Source organism: Trichosurus vulpecula, chromosome 9 (assembly GCF_011100635.1).
Source record: "Trichosurus vulpecula isolate mTriVul1 chromosome 9, mTriVul1.pri, whole genome shotgun sequence".
NCBI classification, from domain to species: Eukaryota; Metazoa; Chordata; class Mammalia; order Diprotodontia; family Phalangeridae; genus Trichosurus; species Trichosurus vulpecula.
This window is the reverse complement of record NC_050581.1, coordinates 87169283-87189883: the sequence shown is the minus strand read 5'-3', so window position 1 is coordinate 87189883 and position 20601 is coordinate 87169283. Positions and strand designations below refer to the sequence as shown.

Sequence of the window (20601 nt, the reverse complement as noted above, 5' to 3'; positions counted from 1 at the left end):
TTACTCTCCCTCCCTCAGCCCACATACCCAATCAGTTGCCAAATATCACCATTTCTGCTCCACTTCTCTACTGACCCTTTATTACTCATCACATACTTCAGGCCCTCATTATCTCTTGCCTAGATTATTGCAAAAGCCTTCTAATTGGTCTTCCTTCTTCCCTTCTCTCCCCACTCAGCCTATATCCTACATACTACTGCCAAAGTGATTTTCCTTAAGATCTGACCATATTACTCAGGTAGGCAAACAGTGATCTCCTCTAACTTTTAACATGAAATATAAATTCCTCTTTTAAAGCCCCTCAAAACCTTGCTCCCACCTATCTTCCCAGGTTATTAGACATTACTCTCTTGCCAGAATTCAGCAGCTCCATGACACTTCCTCCATTTCTCTCAACCCACACACACTGTCCACTCTATCTCCTGTTTCTATGCCTTGTACTGGCTGTCCCTCATTTATGAAATGCCCTCCCCCCTCACCTCTGCCACAGTGAATCCTTATCTTCCCTCAGGAAGCAGCTCAAATGGCACTTTCTATATGAAGCCTTTCCTGATACTGCTGGTTCCCTCTCCCATAAAGTACTTTGCATGTATTTTCTTTATATTTATTCTGTATGTGCTGATATATGTAGTTGTTATCTTTCCCATTAGAGACTTAGATGCCTTATAAGACTTGCATCATTTATTATATATTTTTATCCCTAGAACCTAGGACAGTGCCTGGCACATAGTAGGTTTATAAGAAATCCTTACTTTATTATCTGATTGTCTCCAAGTACAGCAAGCACACAATATGCTCAACAATACCATGATGACTCTCTGGCAATCGATGTTACTTAACATATTTCTTTTCTATCATGAATTATTCATTTATATTTCAGAAATATGTATATAGTCAGAAATGGGACTCTCACAGGTCACTATCCTCCTACTCACTTCAGTGAAGATCTCACTTTCACAGGGGTACCACCTGCCAACAACTATGATATGGGGGTGGGCGGAGGGGAGGGCTGTGGGTAGTGGCTGCTAACATCCAGTTCAGAATGGGAGCCCAGACAACAGACAGAGGTGAAGGAGTTAGGGACTGGTGGAGAATAAGAGTGGGTGTGGTTGTGCTGAAGATAAGCCCATGATTGGCTACTGTGAAATGTTAGCACCTAACCTATATTTCTTCCTACAGACTGGTTGGTCACATTGTCTTTTGGCTCAGGCCACCAGCCCCCACTTTGAACACCAGTGATCCACACTAGGGAACCGAAGACTTAGAGAAAAGTTGATGCAGAGTTTTAAGCAGCCCTTCTAGCACCCATGGCAAGCAAGGTGTCTTCAAATTCAGCTGCCTGAAGTTGTCTGAAAAGGGACTTTGAGGGGAGATCTCAGACCTGCGTGGACACAAATGAAACAGAAACTCTGGGTTCACAGATGGAGAGTTCAGGATGCCACGAAGTCTTTGCTTAGGTTAAGCAACTCCTGGAGGAAGCAGTACAAAGCCAGAGCAGTTAGGGGCTTGCCTGGTGGGAGGAGGGAAGAAGTGTGCCATCCTGTAGTTTCCTGGTTTAAGTATTCTTGCTAACTAGGTGCTAAGACTAGTTCTTTTTATCTGCTAAAGAAAGACAATGTGGTAGACACCTTGGAAAAAGCCCCAGTTGCCTTGCTATAGTTATGGCTTTGAAGTAATGAATGCTGGGCCACCTTAGCAAGGCAGAGAAACGAGGCAAAATTAACACCATCATCAATATCTGTTGCCAGTTTGCTGCCTTGATTTACCAGCAACAATATAATCTGAGTAAGAGATCACATTTCCAGCACCCCAAATAACAGCTAGTTTAACTAGACCATTTTGTTAATGATCAGGCTCCACACATAAACATGATAATAGGAGAGCAGAGAGGGACCACAGAGATCTTTTCTAGGTCCCTCATTTTACAGATAGGAAATGAAAGCCCAGAGAGTTAAGTCACACCGGCAGCAACCAGCAGACCCTGCCTTTAAGTCCAGGTACTCTGATTAATTTCAATGCTATTTTCCATTGAAAAAGATCTCTAGACAGCAAAGTGGCATAAACATCAATATTTTTGTTTTTCTCAGTTATTCTATCACAGACTATCTAAACCACCTACCAAAAATTGTTTTAAAACTATTCATGAAAAAAAGAGATTCCCAAATAAAATCTTAAAGTTTAAAATCAATTTCCTTTGGGCAAGCAGTTTTTCCTGGTATATAAGAAAAAAAATCTATGGTAACAAGATAATATTTTATACATTTGCACAATTTCTCCTATAGAAATCTACAGTCTTCAGAAAGTATTATTTGTAGTCATGCCTATCTGACATTTTCCATTTTATTCAAAAGATTTTATGGTTTGGTATTACAGCAATATACAAATTTGACAGCTTGCAATAGGATCTCATCACCGTAGCAAATCATTCTGACAGTAAGTACCATACTTCTGGTAATGTACATTTTTTTAATACAACTCTTATTAAACATCTTACAAAGATAGGGATATGTGTGTGTTTATAATTTGGACAACATAATCTGATGAGTTAGTAAACCTTTAACTGGTCTTATAGATTAGGACAGTAAGCAATTATTTCATCACCTGTACTCTCTTCCTGTTTTTTCTGTTTTATTTAGAAAAAAAGGAATCAATGATATTTACAAGCATTTCCTCAACAACGTTAAAACCATGAAGATTGCTTGTGTCTGTCTCTGCTCCTTATTTCTTAGTATTTCTCTATAGATTTACAAAAAAGAAAAAAAAGTAGGAATGTGGATAAATCAGTACCAGGTAATGGGGAACATAATGACTTTTCTTGATTGCCTGTATAGCATTTTTTACATGGGCTGAAAGGTAATCGATATGTCTATATTTCCAGAAATGCATTAACAGTGGTATTTTCAAATACTGAACTTCATCCCTCTGGGAAAGAAAGCTAGAGTTATCCCCTAACATCACTATAAAATTAACTAAATGAGTCAGGTAATAATATTAAGACTGAGAATGTAAACCGCATCCTTATCTTTATGTAATTCTAATTTTAGCAAGTCTAACACACACCAGTTAGCAACTGAACAAGTGCCTTCTTTGTAGAAGTAGAAAGCTCACTTTTTTCCCCTCTGATTCAACTCTTCTCTTGGAATACCACCGTGAAACCACTCTATTTTCAGAATTGATGTACCTTTCAAAACTATAATCTTTGGCTTTCAAGCTCACTATTATTTGCCTTCAGGTACAAATTTTAAAGTGTATAGAGGCTTCCAAACAGAATAGTATTGTTTCAGCCACATACTGAAAGACTTGTAGATCAGTCATCATAGCAGTGTAAATTCCTTTCCAAAATAATGTTCCTAACTCAAGAGTACACTTGTGCTTATACTCCATTGACTTGTCAAATATAAATTTGAGGTCATCAAATGCCTGGGGGCAACTTCAGCTATTCCAAAATTCATTCCTACTTCGATTCTGCAGCAGAAGTAGGATTTCAAATGTAAAAATAATAGGAAGTTCTACAGATAAAGAAACAAATGGCACATTATGGACAAGCATGCCATACCGGCCTTAGTAGACAAAGTCAAACAGTAACACCCAGGCCTGTTAGGCACTGGGAACAACAAAGTTGATACAGAATTGACACATGATATTTTAAAAACTAATACAAAGATACTATTTATAAAAGTCTGTTCAATTAATAGGAAGAACAGTGCCTATATATAATAGATGTACCTATGGTACTCACAGTATTTTGCAGGAAATGCTACATGGTTTTTACGTAGGCTTTTCTTGTATTATTCTAAAAGCTGACTGCTGTTGGATTTAATATTTACCAAGTGTGCAAAGAGAAAACAAAAATATTAGTAACCTGTGGACAAGAGCCTAGAAATGCTACAAAATGGTTCAATAAAAAGTACATGCACATATGTAACCTTCTTGGTACTCCTTTTGATCAATCACTATTCTATAGATAGATTTATAATTTTTCTTGAATCTTGTGATTTTCTTACTGGTATCATTTTCATCTTTCTCTACTATAGTGTTCCCAAGACACCTTTTCCTCTTTTGCCATCCTCCTGTTCTATCTATCCCCTCTCTCAGAATTCTCATCTCAATTTTAAGTGTATTTTTCTCAATGCAAAAAATGAAAAGTAGATATCCTAGTGAAATTTCTGCATATACTTGCTGTCCTTTTCTCTACTTTTACCTAAGATTCACTTTTCATCATAGCTAAGAGGCTATATTAAAAGAGATAAGATATTATACATCAAAGAAAAATGGAACTACTCCAAATCAACCCTATTTTCTACAATTCTTTTAATTGTAGATATTCTTTACTTTGACTACCATGCATCATTTTATTTACTTACCATTCATCACTGCCATTTACTTCAATCTCTAAAACTTCTCCAATCCAACACCTCCCTCCATGCTATCCAACCATAGGCAAAATTTTGAAGTAGGTAAAGTCTGTCTTTACCACCTCTCTCTTCATAGATAGATAGACAGATGTAGAAATAAATACAATTTATACACACACACACATACACATACACACACACACAACATACCAAGAATAGAGATCATCTCCCCGCCCTCTACACACACACACAAATATACACACGTACATACATATATGGATAAATACATCCACATATGTAATACATATATGCATACATATATGGGGTGGCTAGGTGGCACAGTGGATAAGCACTGGGGTAGGAGTCAGAAAGACCAAAGTTCAAATCTGAACTCAGACGTTTAATAACTGCATGACCCTGGGCAAGTCACTTAACCCCTGCCTACATAAAACTGGAGAAGGAAATGATAAACCACTCCAGAATCCTTGCCAAGAAAACCCCATCGACAGTTGGTCCACAGGTCATGAAGAATCAAACACAACAACGACTGAACAATAACACCATGTGTGTTTTTCTCTATGTGTCTTTCTTTTTCTGTATCTTCACTTACTCAAAGCACCCATATTTTCCTACTGTCTCCATCCTTGTCATGAAAAATATAATCTGCCTAATTAATTCACATTTAGTTGCTCATTGGTATTTTCATTTAAAAATGGATGCTTTTAATGATACCTATGTGGCCTATGTTGAATTGCTTGCCTTCTTAGGGAGAGTGGGTGGGAAGGGAAGAGGGGAGAGAATTTAGAACTCAAAGTTTTAAAATCAGATGCTCAAAAAAAAAAAAGTTGTTTTTGCATGCAACTGGGAAATAAGATATATAGAGAAAGGGGCATAGAAATTTATCTTGCCTTACAAGAAAGTAAGGGGAAAGAGGATGGGGGGAGGAGTGGGGTGACAGAAGGAAGGGCTGATTGGGAAACGGGGCAATCAGAATATATGCCATCTTGGAGTGGGGGGGAGGGTAGAAATGGGGAGAAAATTTGTAACTCAAAATCTTATGGAAATCAATTGTTGAAAACTAAAATACTAAATAATAAAATATGAAAAATAAAGAGTAAAGAAAATAAAAATGGATGCTTTAATTTCTAATGGTGGAACTGTGGGCATTATGATACATGGTGGTGGTGATGATGGTAAGGCTGTGGAATGATATTCAAGAAAAAATGAATGTCTCACTGTCCTTCATATTACCTCATAAAAGAAAGCACTAACTCTGCATACCTGTAAGGACAGTGCTGCCTCATCTTAATATAGCTTGGGGAGCCACTAGGTCCCTCACAGCAGACAGAATTCACTGTAGTTATCTGGTATGGAACCTATTGCAGAATATACTAGATTATGTATTACTCAATTATGATAATGCTCAAGCTGGAGGAAAACTCGTCCTTTACATACTTTTTGCATGCATACATTTAGTTCTGTTCTTGTTCAATTTAAACCATCTACTTTCCCTGGCAAGATCACTATGCATTGTGTTTTAGCCTGTTTACGTAGTAATTTCTAGCATTTATTAGTTATAGATAGCAATTACTTCACTTGCCACTAAGATGTAGTACTTCAGTGCTCCAGCAACTCTGCACAAGGGCTGAATATTTTTAAAAAACCAAAGAACGAATAACTTGATTGGATGGAAATTACTGTAGGTACAGAATCAGTCAGTCACTATATACACAAAAGGGGAAATCATGAACATCTTTTTATTGTTATTATTCAGTTGTCTTTTGTGTTTTAAATTCTAAACATTGTATTCTTATTTTAAAAAGTATTGAGGCACAGAAAAATAAAATGAACCACTGATTCAAAATAATTGAAAAAATTATTGAAAAATTATTGAAAACAAACTGAAATAAACAACAGTGTAAATAAAACATCAGACTAAAAACTGCTTTAAAAGCTCAGTTGTATCGTGTTTCCGCATTACTAATGTTCATTTTATTCCTCAAAAAGCATGAAATCCAGTCTTATTTTGTTTATTAGCATTTGATGGGGTCACTGGACACTAACCAGCTAGTCTGGATGCTGTCTATTCATGGAGACTGTCATTTCAGAATCTAAGGAGGACCAACAGGCACTGGATCTACTTTATTTTTGTCATCCTGTAACACACAAGTAGGGTATTCTTATTTGCCATTGTAGATACAGGTAAGAAAAATGTGCTAATGTAAACAAATACTTTTCATTATGTTTACTTTGAGTATTCTTAAGTAGATAGTTGTACAGAATAACTTTATAAAAGCTACATGTTGTACTCCTAAACAAAAGGCCAGCAGAAGAAATACTAAAATAATCAAATAACTCAAGAAAATGTTTATTACTATGAGTATTAACAAGCTTTCTAATTTGTAACTTCATTCGTGGAACAATATTAGTTACTGTGCCCAATCAACTGCAGCAAAAAGTTAGGATGTTGCTGCTTTTTTCATGTATATATTAGAAAATTAGGATGTTTGTGACTTACCCAAGATGACAGTGTTCTTTTTAATTGACAAATTAAAAGGAAAAACCATCAAAAACTATTGAATTCAGTGCTTTTATGTCACCATAGTTTTTTTTTTAATCACCTTGCCACCAAATTAGGGAATATCCTTAACATAACCAGATACATCTGCTTTAGCATGATGTAGACAAGCTCTGATGTGAATATGGATAAGGTAGGTGGGTTAAGGGTTCAATTCAGAGACTGGTATGGCAGTGCCACCTAGTGATCAACATGGAAACACTCTGGGTCACAATAATGCTCTGGTTTAGCTGAAAGAATAGTTGGTCCTCATTACGGAAACCACCCAGCAACTCAACTTTCAACATTCATTAAGGCATAAGCAAAATTACTGAAGATTTCAGAACGTGAATTCTCACTCACCAAACTCCTTAGCCAATGGAAAACAAGCCTATGCATAGTAGCTCTCAATTCCCAAAAATTATTACTAGGCCTGATAATTGAAACAAATGCTTCCTCAGGTATTCACCTCAGACAACTAATTTATTGTTTATAGTGCAATTTATACTTTACTCATCACAATTACTCAGACATTAAAATTGAATGGTTCACAAAGTCATTCTGCAATATGAAATACATGAATAAACAATGGCCATGTAACATTTGATATTTTGTACTATCAACCTGGTAATATCCCACGCACGAAATAATGAGGATGACTATTAGAAAACCAATTTCAGGCTACAAACTCGAAAACTTGTTTTGTATACATCAAGTAGGTATATTAAGGTTTTTAAGTTTATTCTGACATGTATTTTGTCCCTTCCTTTCAAAATTTTTGCGAACAAGAAAGTCAAATCACATCTAACTAGCTTTTTTAAAAACAATTTAAGCATCTTTTGCCGTAACTTAATTACTGAGGACAAATGTTTATTTAAAACTTTTCTTTAGCTATTTCACAGTGAGCAAGGTATCAGAGTACTTAAGAGGTCAAAGAAAACAAAAAGCAGAAACAAAAAATAATAGATTTTACCTCACTGAAAGCATCTTTTTTCTTGGTTAATTTTTTTATTTTTTGGAGCAGGGAAGGCAGGGCAATTGGCATTAAGTGACTTGCCCAAGGTCACACAGCTAGTAAGTGTCAAATGTCTGAGGCCGGATTTGAACTCAAGTCCTCTTCACTCCCGGGCTGGTGCTCTATTCACTGTACCACCTAGTTGCCCCCTTGGCTGATTTCTTCACCTAATACTGTTTTCTAATCAAACCCAAATTAACAAAAATTACAGACAACCTCTCTACTAAGAACTTATCATGTAAGTAGCTCTGTACAAAAATTTTAAAAAAGCACAAAATACAATGGGAAGCTAAGACACCCACACACACATGTATATACACACAAATGTATACACTCACACCCCAATACAGAGAAGTGCCAAATGAGCAACAGACAGTTTTGATTTTGAGGAAAAATAATCCTCATTTAAGTGAGGCCATACAAAAAGACATCTTTTGTGAGCTCATGTAACTCAACATTTGGTTCAGAAAATATGGTTGGCATAGCTATTTAGAGATAGAGTTTACTGTGGGCTTCATAGTCAGAAGATTTAGTAAAGGAGGTGGCACTTGAACTAGGCATTGAAGGATAGAAAAGATTTTAAGATCAGTTTTTTAAAGGCTGAAGAAGCCTCTTGTCCCTTCCTATTAATTTAAAAATGCAAATTTAGGTCCAAAAAAAAAAAACTGAATAACTGACACAAAGTCCTATAGGTAGTCAATGGTTAAGCTTTAAATTTTTTTTTTCCTTTTTGCAGGGGGGAAGGCTGGGCAATTGGGGTTAAGTGACTTGCCTAAGGTCACACAGCTAGAAAGTGCGTCAAGTGTCTGAGGCCTGATTTGAACTCAGGTCCTCCTAACTCCAGGGCCGGTACTCTTCTCACTGCGCCGCTGAGCTGCCCCTAAGCTTTAATTTTAACCCGAGCTTCTCTGGATTGTAACACGGTTTTCTTCCCATTGTATCAAGGGATTTGCTCATCAGAGAAGTGGGGAAAAGGGAGCAGACGCATAAACGTGGAGGCAGGAACACAGTGCACTCAGGTAACAAGAGAGGAGAGCGACCTGGCTAGAGAAAAGGGTTTGTTCTGGGAGTACTAAATGACAAGGCTGGAGAGACAGAATCATAATTTCAGAGTTAGAAGTCATCTTGTACCTCACCTAGGTAACCCCCTCATATTATCTGTCAAACAATGAGTACTTGCTAATGTTAACAGTTTGTGAAAGGCAGAAATAGTGCCAGAGAAAGAACTGGAACTCATGTCTCATGAATCCCAGTCCATTCTTACTTCCATTATACCATACAGGTTAGGTGGTCATATAACAAATGTTAGACTTAATTCTATAGACATGTAGGAGCAGCTAACACAGGAACATTCAATAAATGAAGAGGCTTATCATGATCAAAGTTATATGCAAGGAAAAACAATCTGGTCATGATTTCCTGAACAACAAAGAATAAAGTACTTCTTCCAATATACAGTCCATATGCGAAGCGATAAGAACCTTGTACAGAGTAGCAACAAGGGAAAAGGAAATAAAGGGATAGATACAGAAAATAGACCCTAGAGAAACCAAAAACCAAAAAAACCAAGACTTGTTCAATGATTAGATTTGTGGGCCAAAAGAAGGGAAGAAACACAAGTTGACTGGGAAAATAATGACCATTCAATTCCACAACGTCTGCTGGGACTTTAATGACAAAACAATGACACAATCCCTATCCTAAAGGAACTTCTTGGAGCTATTCTCCCTCTCTCCCTCCTCTCTCTGCACAGTTAAGAACTGGAGAAAAGATTAGATAAGATAAAGATCCCTACCTTCAAGGAATTACATTCTACTGGAGAGACAAGACACAAACACAGACATCTATAATATGAAATATTACATAACATATGCATTAGAGATATTCAAAATAAGACACAAAGAAGGGCTTTGCCAAAGAAGTGCCATTGCAGTTGTGCTTTAAATTAAGGCAGGTCAGTCTGTCAACAGCATTTATTAAGTGCCTACTATGTGCTAAGCATTGGGTATATAAATAATGGCAAAAGCATGGTTTGTATCTTCAAGGTAATGGCAACTATGTGGTATAACGGATAAAGTGCCAGGCCTGGAGTCAGGAAGTCTCATATTCCTGAGTTCAAATCTGGCCTCAGAAACTTAGTGTGACCCGAGGCAAGTCATTTAACCCTGTTTACCTCAGTTTTCTCATCTGTAAAATGAGTTGGAGAAGAAAATGGCGAATCACTCCAGTAACTCTGCCAAGAAAACCCCAAATGGGATCACAACGAACTGGACACGACTGAAATGACTGAACAACAAAACCCTCAGGGGCCTCATATTTCAACAGGTAAAAAAGGCGAGTGTAAGACATTCTAGGATATGAAAAGAGTATAAGCAAAGGTAGAAAAAGGCCAGAAAGCACAGGGCATATTTCAAAGCAGAGTAGCCCAGTTTGGCTGGAACGTAGCTTGTTCCCCTGAAAAAGGGGTAAAGTGGAGTGGGAGGAAGCCCATAAGATGTTTAGATGTTAGGAAATGCTAGGCACTACCTGAATTGACTTCTTCGTCAAAATCTGAAATTAGTCAAACCTCCTTTATGAAATCTTTACCACCTTCTTCTCCAGTCCTCACTGATATCCACTCTCTCTGACCTTCTAGATAAAGGACTGGACTAAAAGATTATCACTATGGTGCTCTCTATTAAGGATAAAGGGAAGGTGGGATAAGATGGGATTCTATCTGATGTTACCTTTTAAGTATTCTGGTATTCTAAAAAGCATGGCTATTTACAAGTAATTTCATTTTACCACCAAAATGATATACTAACTACTAGAAGCATTAGAACTAAATTAATTTTTCCTTGTACCCAGTTGTTAGAAATCTTACAAGACCAAGGAAATTCCATAAAAATGTATGATATATAATCACAATTAAGCATAGTGATTAAAATAATAATTCTGAATTTTGAAATGCAATCATTAAATTTAAAGGAAGGGACCACATAGTTTGGTTGGCATACTCCATGCTGAATCTTGCTGTTATTCCATGGATGAAGTGTCCTGGATTCAGTGATATCAAATCATTACAGAAGCTTTCAAGAAGCATAACTGCCATGATGCAACCCCATACAAATGAAGCATTAAGAATAATGATCGTTTATTTCTAAATGAATAAATTAAATCAACTAAGATTGGCAGAGGTAAGTTTTGAAATTTAAAATTTAGACTACATTATAGTCTTTCTTCACAATAAGACAGTGTGCTTTAATACTATCTTTACAACAGTAGCCTTTTAGCAACTGCTTCTAATTTCACTGAATGCAGTTAAATTCTTTCACTGAGAAAACCCATTCACTACATCATGCAAAATCTTTTTGCTCTCCACAATAGCCCTGAGGAAAAGAATGAGTATGGTTTCAAACATGCATCCCTTTTCAGAAGATGGCCAATCAATCAATCAATTAAAAAAACATTTATTAAGTGCCTACTACATACCAAGCACCAGGTTAAGCACTGGAAATTAAGTTTCATTATTTTGAGGGAGTTTGATAAAACTTCTCCAGAAAAACATGGGAAGATAAAATAATAATAGCAAAAAATAGGAGTTATCACCAACAGTGTTTGTCATATTCTTTTCACTTAAAACAACAGATTTTATATTTTACCCAACATGCTACTCATTTTCAGCTGCTCTGGTATTTAGCCTTAATCTTGAAATATATTCTTTCAAGATGTGGCAATAAAATAAATGGGATCTCAGGGGAAAGAAGCAGAACTATAACTAGGACTTTTTACATCTTGGGCCAGGCAACACAGAAGGCACCTTTCATTGGCTGGTACATGGAAGAGGAAAGTCTGCATTCCAAAATGGAAGAAATCAATGCTAGGAGATCAAAAGGCTACTAGGGAGGGTGCCTCCCACTCCTACTTCCTATTCTAACCTTAGGAAGACCGAGCAACCAGGAGTTCCCTACCTTAGCTAACTATTCTTAAAAATTAGGTCTTAATATTATTGTGCTGTAAGAAATGACTAGCAGGATGATTTGAAAAAAACCTAGAAAGACTTACATGAACTGATAAGAGTGAAGTGAACCAAACCAAGAAAACATTGTACACAGTCAAAGCAATACTGTACAATGAACAACTATGAATGACTTAGCTATCCTCAGCAACACAATGATCCCAGACAATCCCAAAGGACCCACAATGAAAAATACTATACCCCTCCAGAGAAAGAACTGATGGCATCTGAATACAGACTGATGGATACTACTTTTTACTTTCTTTTTTGTTTTTGTTTAAATTTTCTTCCACAAAATGCCTACTATGGCAATGTTTTACATGATTACATATGTATAACCTATACCAGAATGCTTACTGTGTCAAAGAAGGAGGGAGGAAAGGACAGAATTTGGAACTCAAAACTTAAAAAAAAAACCCAAATGATAAAAATAATTTTCACATGTAATTGGGGAAAAAAATTAATTATTTAAAAAAAAAAGGCCACTATCCTCAGCCTCAGCTAGAAAAAAAAAGAAAATTAAGGTCCTAATATCAGTTATTTTTTTAACACTTGGCATCTAAGAAGCTTTATTATTGGGAGAAGGGTGGAATAGTAACCCTTACAATAGATTCGTTTGGGGAGGAGAATGAAAAAAGGACAAAAAACCAACCCACATCAAAACCCTCAAATGATTGTGCTAGAACTAGAAGGGCCCTTGGAGATCATCTGGTCCAACTCCTTATTTAGCAGGAGAAGAAACTGTGGCCCCAGGGAGAAGAAGAGATAGTGCCATTTGCCTAAAGAGGATGGTTCATTCACCTCTCACTAAACTAGGGGCCCAGCTGAGGTAAAGCTAAATTGATCTCCAAATATCACAGATCTGGAGGTCATGTGAGCTACAAGAGACTACAGAGACCTCCTTGTCCAAGTCTATCATTTCACAGAGCGGGAAACAGAGGTCAGAGTTAGAGCCAGGCCACAGACTGCACCCAGGTCTCTTGATTCCCAGTCCAGCTCTCTTTCAGCCAAATGTTTGAACTTGGCCTCCACTGGCAGTACTGGGCCTTAGTGGGCCTCTCCTCTCACACTAGAATAAACAACTGAGCACAGCTGGGGCCTTAAATCCTCCTAGGCACATCCTGACACCACGCTTACCCTACTTTTCTCTATACTCCTTGCCAACTACAGGTTAGTCTGAATGGCCAAGGAGGGCAAAACTTCAAAAGAAAAGAAGTGTTCCCAGTAAACTCTGAAGCACAGGTTGGACTACCTTCTTCATTTTCTGGCCCCGCCCTTACCAAAGTTCTTGAAACATATAGATACCTTGATTGCACTGCCTCAAGTGGCCCCCATTCAACCCTCCCAGAGAACACTACCCTAATAATGGCCTAAAAATTTCCCCCTTCCACAAGGCAGCCAGAACTTGTCCCTAAGAGTCTCAAGGCCCTGTAGAACCCTATTCTTGTCTATTCTTCCCACCCTCCTTTCCCCTAGCCACTAGTTCCACCTCCTTGCTAGGGGTCTTGAAAAAGCATAGAAGACAAAACTTGGAGAAAATGCCAAGAAAAGAAGGATGGGGGCAGTAGCAATACCCCAGGGAAGGCATGATCCTTCATAAGGGGCTGAATGCTATAATGTTGGGAACTATTTTTACATGTAATGGGAAAAAAAAATAAAATACTATTAGGTGCAAAAATAGGTTAAAAAACTTTCCCATCTGTGGATAAATTTCCTGTCCTCAGGCAGGGATGCAAAATAGATAAATCTCAGCTAACCAATATGGGTTACAGCATAGGAATGGAGCAAGTCTATTTTGATTAGCTTTTATTAAAACTTCAGGAGCTTAATCAAAGTCTTATCTAAATATTTCCCATTTCCCAAAGCACAAAGGTAGAAATACATAAGAGTTTATTTGGGCTTTTGATATTTAGAGCCCTGTGAGATTTCCCACTCAATCAATATTTCCAAATTCGTTTTATTTCCTTCAAACAGTGGACATTCGGAGAGAATTCCTACCTACCACTCCAGCAGGGAAAACTGTCAGTCTTTCCCTGGACAGTACTACCCTCCAAAAGGGCTCAATGTCTATAGTCAAGGTAAATCATTCTATAATGGTACCACATGCACATACATCAAGCATTATTACTTAATTTCTGGCCTTTAGCGTCCATTCCATAATCCCAAATGCAACTGTACATTTCAGAAGGGCAGAGGTCATGTTCTGTTTAAACTTTGTATCTTCCCCAGCACTTAGCAGGATGCTTTTTTGTACTTTGCAATGTTTGCCAAAACTGTACAAAAAAACCCCACTAGTTGATAGATCTTGACTTCCTATGGTCCTATGATTGTTGCCCAACTGCAATGCACTCAAAATAACTAGAAAAACTGAATCAACTTGAGATTCTGTAGGCAAGAGTATGGATAATATAAATAAATCAGATTTTAGTAACAAACTAAAATAATGAGTTACAGCCAAGAAGTTTTAAATATTCTATACAGCGGCTAAATATGACAAAGACTAAAGAAATCCAAAGTATTAAACACACTTCTCAGACAGGCTTCCGCATTTTAAAGTAAGGAAATTCAACATTAGGAAAAATTCTCACTAAATAAAAATCGTAATGGTCTGAGCTAATGGTCTAGTGACTTACAATTTAACAATTTTGCAAGGCTGCCTCAATGTTAAGTACATCAATGGCCTATCATCTCAATCAGATTTACATTTATGAAAGGGAACCAGTGAAATGGTTTTCTAAAATAATTTCTGAAGTAGTCAGATCATCTGCTATACAGTTTGTCAAACTGAATAAATTGCATCTATCTTAAGAGATGAAATCCTTCAGATATAAAAAAAAGTCTTTTACTTTGTTTCATAGCAAGTTTCTGGTTAAGGAACAAAAGACAATGGAATCATCTTCCTTATTGAAAAAAAGCTACAGAAAAAAGAGAAAAGGTGTATGATTGTTGAACTTACAGACTCTAGATTTAATCTAATTTAAAAATTTATAATGAACCTGATAAAGTATGCATTAAAACAGAAAAATCTGAGGTGGTGAATATCGTTTATAAGCAATATATGAAGCTTTTCTACTCACCAATTTTAACCTCTGTAAAGGTATTCTGCTAATGTCTATTGGTGTTCTTTCTGTGACATTAACAAATCGAACTTCTGGGATTGCAACTGCACACATTACATGAGCCCACCTGTCAAAAAAATGGATAATTAATAACAAAATGGAATATAGCCATTATAAAATCTCAGCTGACTAGTTTAGACGAGCAACCCAATTTCTTTTCACAGACCACAAACAAACCAGGGGACCCTTCTTCCTTCATCCTATGGAGTCCTTGTTCTCTTGGGAACACAGGAATAAGATGTATCTACAAGTTTCCAAAAGATAATGGGTTGCTCTTTCATAATTTTTAAATCGAGGTAACACCAAACATAGAAAAGGAAAAACAAAAACTTGAATTCATTTTTTGCATGGTGTTTTTTAAATTCATAAACCTAATTCTTTTGGTGCATAAAGAATTTTGATCAAAATTATCTTAAGCAATAAAGCATTCATTAATTACATGGAGACAAAAGCTATGTAGATTGCAAACCAGATCTTAGTGGCAGAATTTCCTTTACAACTTCAGGTGAAAAAATATCAAAGTCCAATTTTTCTACTTGATCTGGCACTGTCCTACCAATGTTTAATATGCATGCCCCCCAATCATGTTGACCAAGGATCAGTTTAATGAATGGAATGGTGTCAACTGAGTATATTATGCAGCAACATAACCCCTACAAGCTATAAAATAGACCAAAGTGTCAGAAAATTTTCCAAAGAGATTCATAATGATTATTTCTCTAATTAAATATTTATTTCCCACAAAAGTTATAAGACAGAATCATAGAATCTTGAGGCTAGAGGAAAATTAAAGCTGGTCTATTCCTTTGTTTCTGAGAAGAAACCAGATTTTATTTCATTTTGATAGTCTTCAAGAAAGATTTTACAAAATCTTTAGGTAACATTTTCCACAGTCATAAACTCTACGTCGCTCGTGCACGCGCATACACACACACACACACACACACACACAGAGGTTTTGGGGGAAATTCTTCGGAGTTCAGCAAAGTCACTAAACTGCCCTAAGTTCAGACCACATGAAGATCATTTTAAAGATGTAAATCAGCCTTATTTATCGAGATTCAAGGTGTTGGCAATTATCAGGAAATCTTTCCATCTGTTCTTCAGAATAATGCCTAAGCACATAAGTAGACACTTAATAAATGTTTATTGACTGAATGAATAAATCTCCAATGCTACAGTAAGCACTATTTTCTTTGTATTTACTCTAGGGGGGGGGAAAAAGAGGATATATAACTAACTTCCTTTGTGTGGCCACTAGTGTGGTTTTCATATTAATTCTAATATTTAAGAATATAATTTAAAGTTAAAGCTTGATAATTTAAATATACCTAATTTATATTTTATAGTCCAAATCTTGTCAATGAAGAAAGGAAATACGCTATACAATGCATGGCATTTTAGATTCATGCAGAAAAATGAACCAAGAGAATTTATATGCATCCAATTTTGGTTTCAGTCAATAAAAAGGAATCATTTCATTTCAAATAATTTTCTTTTTTCTTTCTGTTAAAAGACATTGACCATGTTAAGTATGGCTTATCCTCACACTGATAGGTATTAAAAATTGGGACAGAAAGATATGAAAGTCATACAGAAATATGTTGATGAAAGAACCAGAAATGATTTTTTTCTTCCATGACATATTCACATCATGGAATCATCTAGGATTTTACCCCACATTCTTTATGTAGTTCTCCTTCACTCTTAAATACCAATACTAGTCTTTCTCTTTTAGTGAGAACTATTATTTGGCTTATTAATTTTAAATACATGATATCTATATAAATCATTTTAGTTTTGTAATCACAATTAATAACATTTATCTGAATCAAACAGATTTCTTTACTTTCTTCTTAACTATTTGGTAAGTTACATAACAAAAGGACAGATAGTTAAAGGGCCTATTGATGAAACCCGGGCAGACTGCAGACTAGATTCTATTTTTTAAAAATCACTGTGCTGAGGATTCTGGGAGGATGGTAAAGTAGGTCAGAAAAATCCAACCTGTCAAGATTTTCCCCCAAAAAAGAGATGAAATAGTGCCTTGACAAATATTAAGCAGTAAAAATAAACAAGAGAAGGGATAGAACAGGGGTCCTCATGGGACAACAGGAGAACATCTTAAGAAAAGTCCCAGGACAAGGTTTGGTCCTCCTGAAAAATAAACACCTCCAGGCTACTGTCCTCTTAAACAACAAGCAGCAAGCCCTGTCTTGAGCTGTGTTAGGAGGCTGCCTAAGCCCTAGCCACAGGAATGTTTTACCCCCAGGATAGTGAGCAGTGTTGGGTATCTCAGCTGGGGAGTATTGAGGGAACCTCTGCTGAAGGAACACCAGACCCAGCTGTCTGCCGAGACTAGGCCCAGGAAGCAGTACATGACCTGGTAGCTGCAGAAGCAGTGGGATGGAGATATCACTGGCTATGCTCACTTACAGGAGGCTGGAAGTCTTGGTTCCAGTTCCAGACCGGGGAACTGAAGGAGGATCTGAGGTCAGACCATCCACCATACCCCAAGACTAGAGGTGATTATAAAAACTGAGCAACTACAAATTTAAAAAAAAAAAAAGCATAGGCAAAGGAGAAAAAACATTAAACCACTGAAAGTAATAGAGAAGACCAGGGTTCATCTTCAGAGGAAGCAAAGAAACCCTATTCTACCCCAAAGAGTAACATCAAAGGGTTATCTGCTCAAAAAGACTTCATAGAGGGAGTTTAAAAAGACTTTAAAAACGAAAAGAGAGAGAGATTGAGGGAAAAAAAAAGGAACAATCCAAGAAAAACAAGATCATGAAAAGAAAGTCAACCAATTAGAAAAGAAGATCCAGAATCTTAAGGGATAAACCGACTCCTTGAAAATTAGAATTGGGAAAGGGGAAGCCAGTGACATTGTAAGAGATCAAGAAATAAAAAACCAAAATACAAAGAATGAAAAAATAGAAGAGAAAGTGAAACATCTCAAAAGAAAAACAACTGATCTACAGAAAGGATCAAGAAGAGAAAACATAAGAATAACTGGACTAGAACACTATAATCAAAAAAGAATTTTAATGCAACAATACAAGAAATAATCAAAGAAAATTGTCCTAAAGCATGAGAACAGGAGAGCAAAGTAGAAATAGAAAAAAATCCAACAATCACCACCTGAAGGAGATTCTGTGAGGAAAACTCACAGCAATATTATTGTCAAATTACTAAACCGCCAGCTCAAAGATAAAATATTATGAGCAACAAGAAAAAAACAATTTAAATATGGTGGTGCCACAATTAGAATCACACAAGACCTAGCAGCAGCAACACTAAAAGACCTCAGGGCTCAGAACACTACATACTGAAGAGCAAAAAAACTGCGGTTTTGGCCAAAAATATCATACTCATTAAAGATAAGCATAATCCTGAATAAAAAAACAAATGGACATTTAAAGAACTGTCAGACTTTTAGGACTTTGTTTAAAAAAAAAAAAAGCCTGAACTAAATAGAAGATTTAAGATCTAGCAGCCAAGAGAAATATAAGGTACATACCAAAGACTAATTATAAGGACAGACTATATTACCTTTGATGTATGTAAAATGTAAAATGTTATGTCTAAGACTGTTATTAGTATTGGGCAGTTCGTAAGAAAGCTTGGGGTAGACCTGAATATGATATGACTTCAAAAAGAAAAACCATTTAGGAAGAGCTAAAAAGATTTATTTTATTAATGTTTTATTTTATTTACATATTTATTTATATTTATACTTATATTTATATAAATATATTTTATATATTTTTATATTTGTATTTATTTTATTATTTTATACAAATGAGGTGTAAGAAGAAGGACTAACACAGAGGAATTAAATGGGGGAGGAGGGCTGTTAGTTCTGCAAACCTACTTTCATCAGGAATGGGTTTAAGAGGGAAAACACATATACATGTAAAAGACTACAAAAGTCTTTTAATTTCAGAAAAAAATATTAAGGGAATAGAGAGGGGGAAGAGGACAAAGGAGGGATCTTTTATTTATTTATTTATTTTTTTAGGAGGGATCTTTAGAGGGGAGGCTGAGGGAACAGGTCAAAGAGGAAGTTGTTAAAATTTAAGGGAATGGGAGGATAAGGGAGAGATCCTTAGAGGGGGAATGGGTTAGGAAACAGGAGTGCAACGTAGAGGGTAGAAGTAGAGGAGTTAGGAGGGATAGAAAATAAGATATACACAAAAACAAAAACAATGATCAGAAGTAGAATTTGTTAGGGAAAGTATATATCTACATATGTATGTATGTATGCATAAATGTGTATGTGTATATAAGTGTATGTTTATCAAAATATCTATATATAAATATATCTGCATTGAATTGTAGACTTGGGGAGGTAAGGAGGGGGCACGAGGAAGGGGGAAAAAGAACAAAGTAAAAAGCGAACAGCAGAGAACAAAAGAAAACTAACAAGGAAGCAAAGAAAAGACAGAAAGCTCTTATTATGTAGGATTTCGTAAAAATGGAGATTTTTTGTATCCTCTCCTACATTTTGCTGTGTATATGACATACTTTTTTTCTTTTCTTATCATGTTTTTAAGTTTCAATACTTAAGTTTAGTAATTAAATTTGGTAATAAAAAAACCCAAAATTCAAATAAATAAAAAATCACTGTGCTAATAAGTCAAACTCAAAATAATTGAAAAGTTTCCTAAACTAAATTGCCAGTATTTGAGTTCAGGATTTTCAGCTGGGGTGGTGGTGGGGGGGGGGGGGGCCGCCAGTGCCCGGTAAGTCATTATAGGCATTTAACACAATAGAAAGAATTAGCATTGCCTCCTTTAACAGAGGTAAAATTGATGCCAATGGCTATTATAGGAAAAAATGCAGACATTTAACTTTCACTTTGGTAGGCAAAAAACTTTAAACCATAGGTTTAATGATGATAAAGTAAATGGTTGAACAAAATGCATTCCTAAGTCCTCTTTAGGTTCTCTTTCTATAAGCAAGAAAGAAATTTAGCATAACAATAAGATTTAGCACTTACTTCTTGTTCTTAGTTTGCTTGAGTGCTCCACCTCTCAAATTACAGAGACAACATTCCTGGGTTAGGGGAGAAAGGAGAGGGGAAAAAAAAAGGGAAATCCATGTTAGACAAAGATTATATTAAGATTATATTATGCAAGGATGATTTGTCAATTTAGACATTGATATGCACAGAAAATCTCAGCATTTAAAAAAGAAAAACTGGAGGTGAAGCCAAGATGGCAGAGAAAAGGCAGGAACTCCTCTGAGCTCTCTCCAAAACCCTTCCACAAAACAATTCCTAGAGTGGCAGAAACCACAAAAGTATGGGATGAAATAATTTTACAGCCTAACACAACTTAGAAGGCCAGCAGGAAAGGTCTATTGTACCTGGTCAGCATGGAGCACAGTCCAGTGCAGGCCATGCCAGTACAGACTCAGCCCCAGGAAACCAGGGGCAGGCTTTGGGGGCCATTGACTCAACAGCAACAGCAGCTGCTTCCAGAGTTCTCACACCACAAATGGTAAGGGGGTCAAACAATTGATCAAAAGGTGATTACAAGGATCTCTTTGCA

The 20601-nt window shown here is 36.4% G+C and overlaps 1 protein-coding gene across 3 annotated transcripts in view; it reads right to left on the bottom strand.

The window, feature by feature from the left end:
* KDM4C (lysine demethylase 4C) overlaps positions 1 to 20601 on the bottom strand; it is a 507818-nt gene that overhangs the window by 162478 nt on the left and 324739 nt on the right. For all 3 annotated transcript variants that reach the window (XM_036737952.1, XM_036737951.1, XM_036737950.1), the window contains 2 exons: positions 20049 to 20104; positions 15002 to 15110 (listed from right to left, as the gene is read on the bottom strand). In XM_036737952.1, coding sequence (XP_036593847.1) covers positions 15002 to 15110; positions 20049 to 20104 — 165 coding nt within the window. The remainder of the gene's footprint in view (positions 1 to 15001; positions 15111 to 20048; positions 20105 to 20601) is intronic.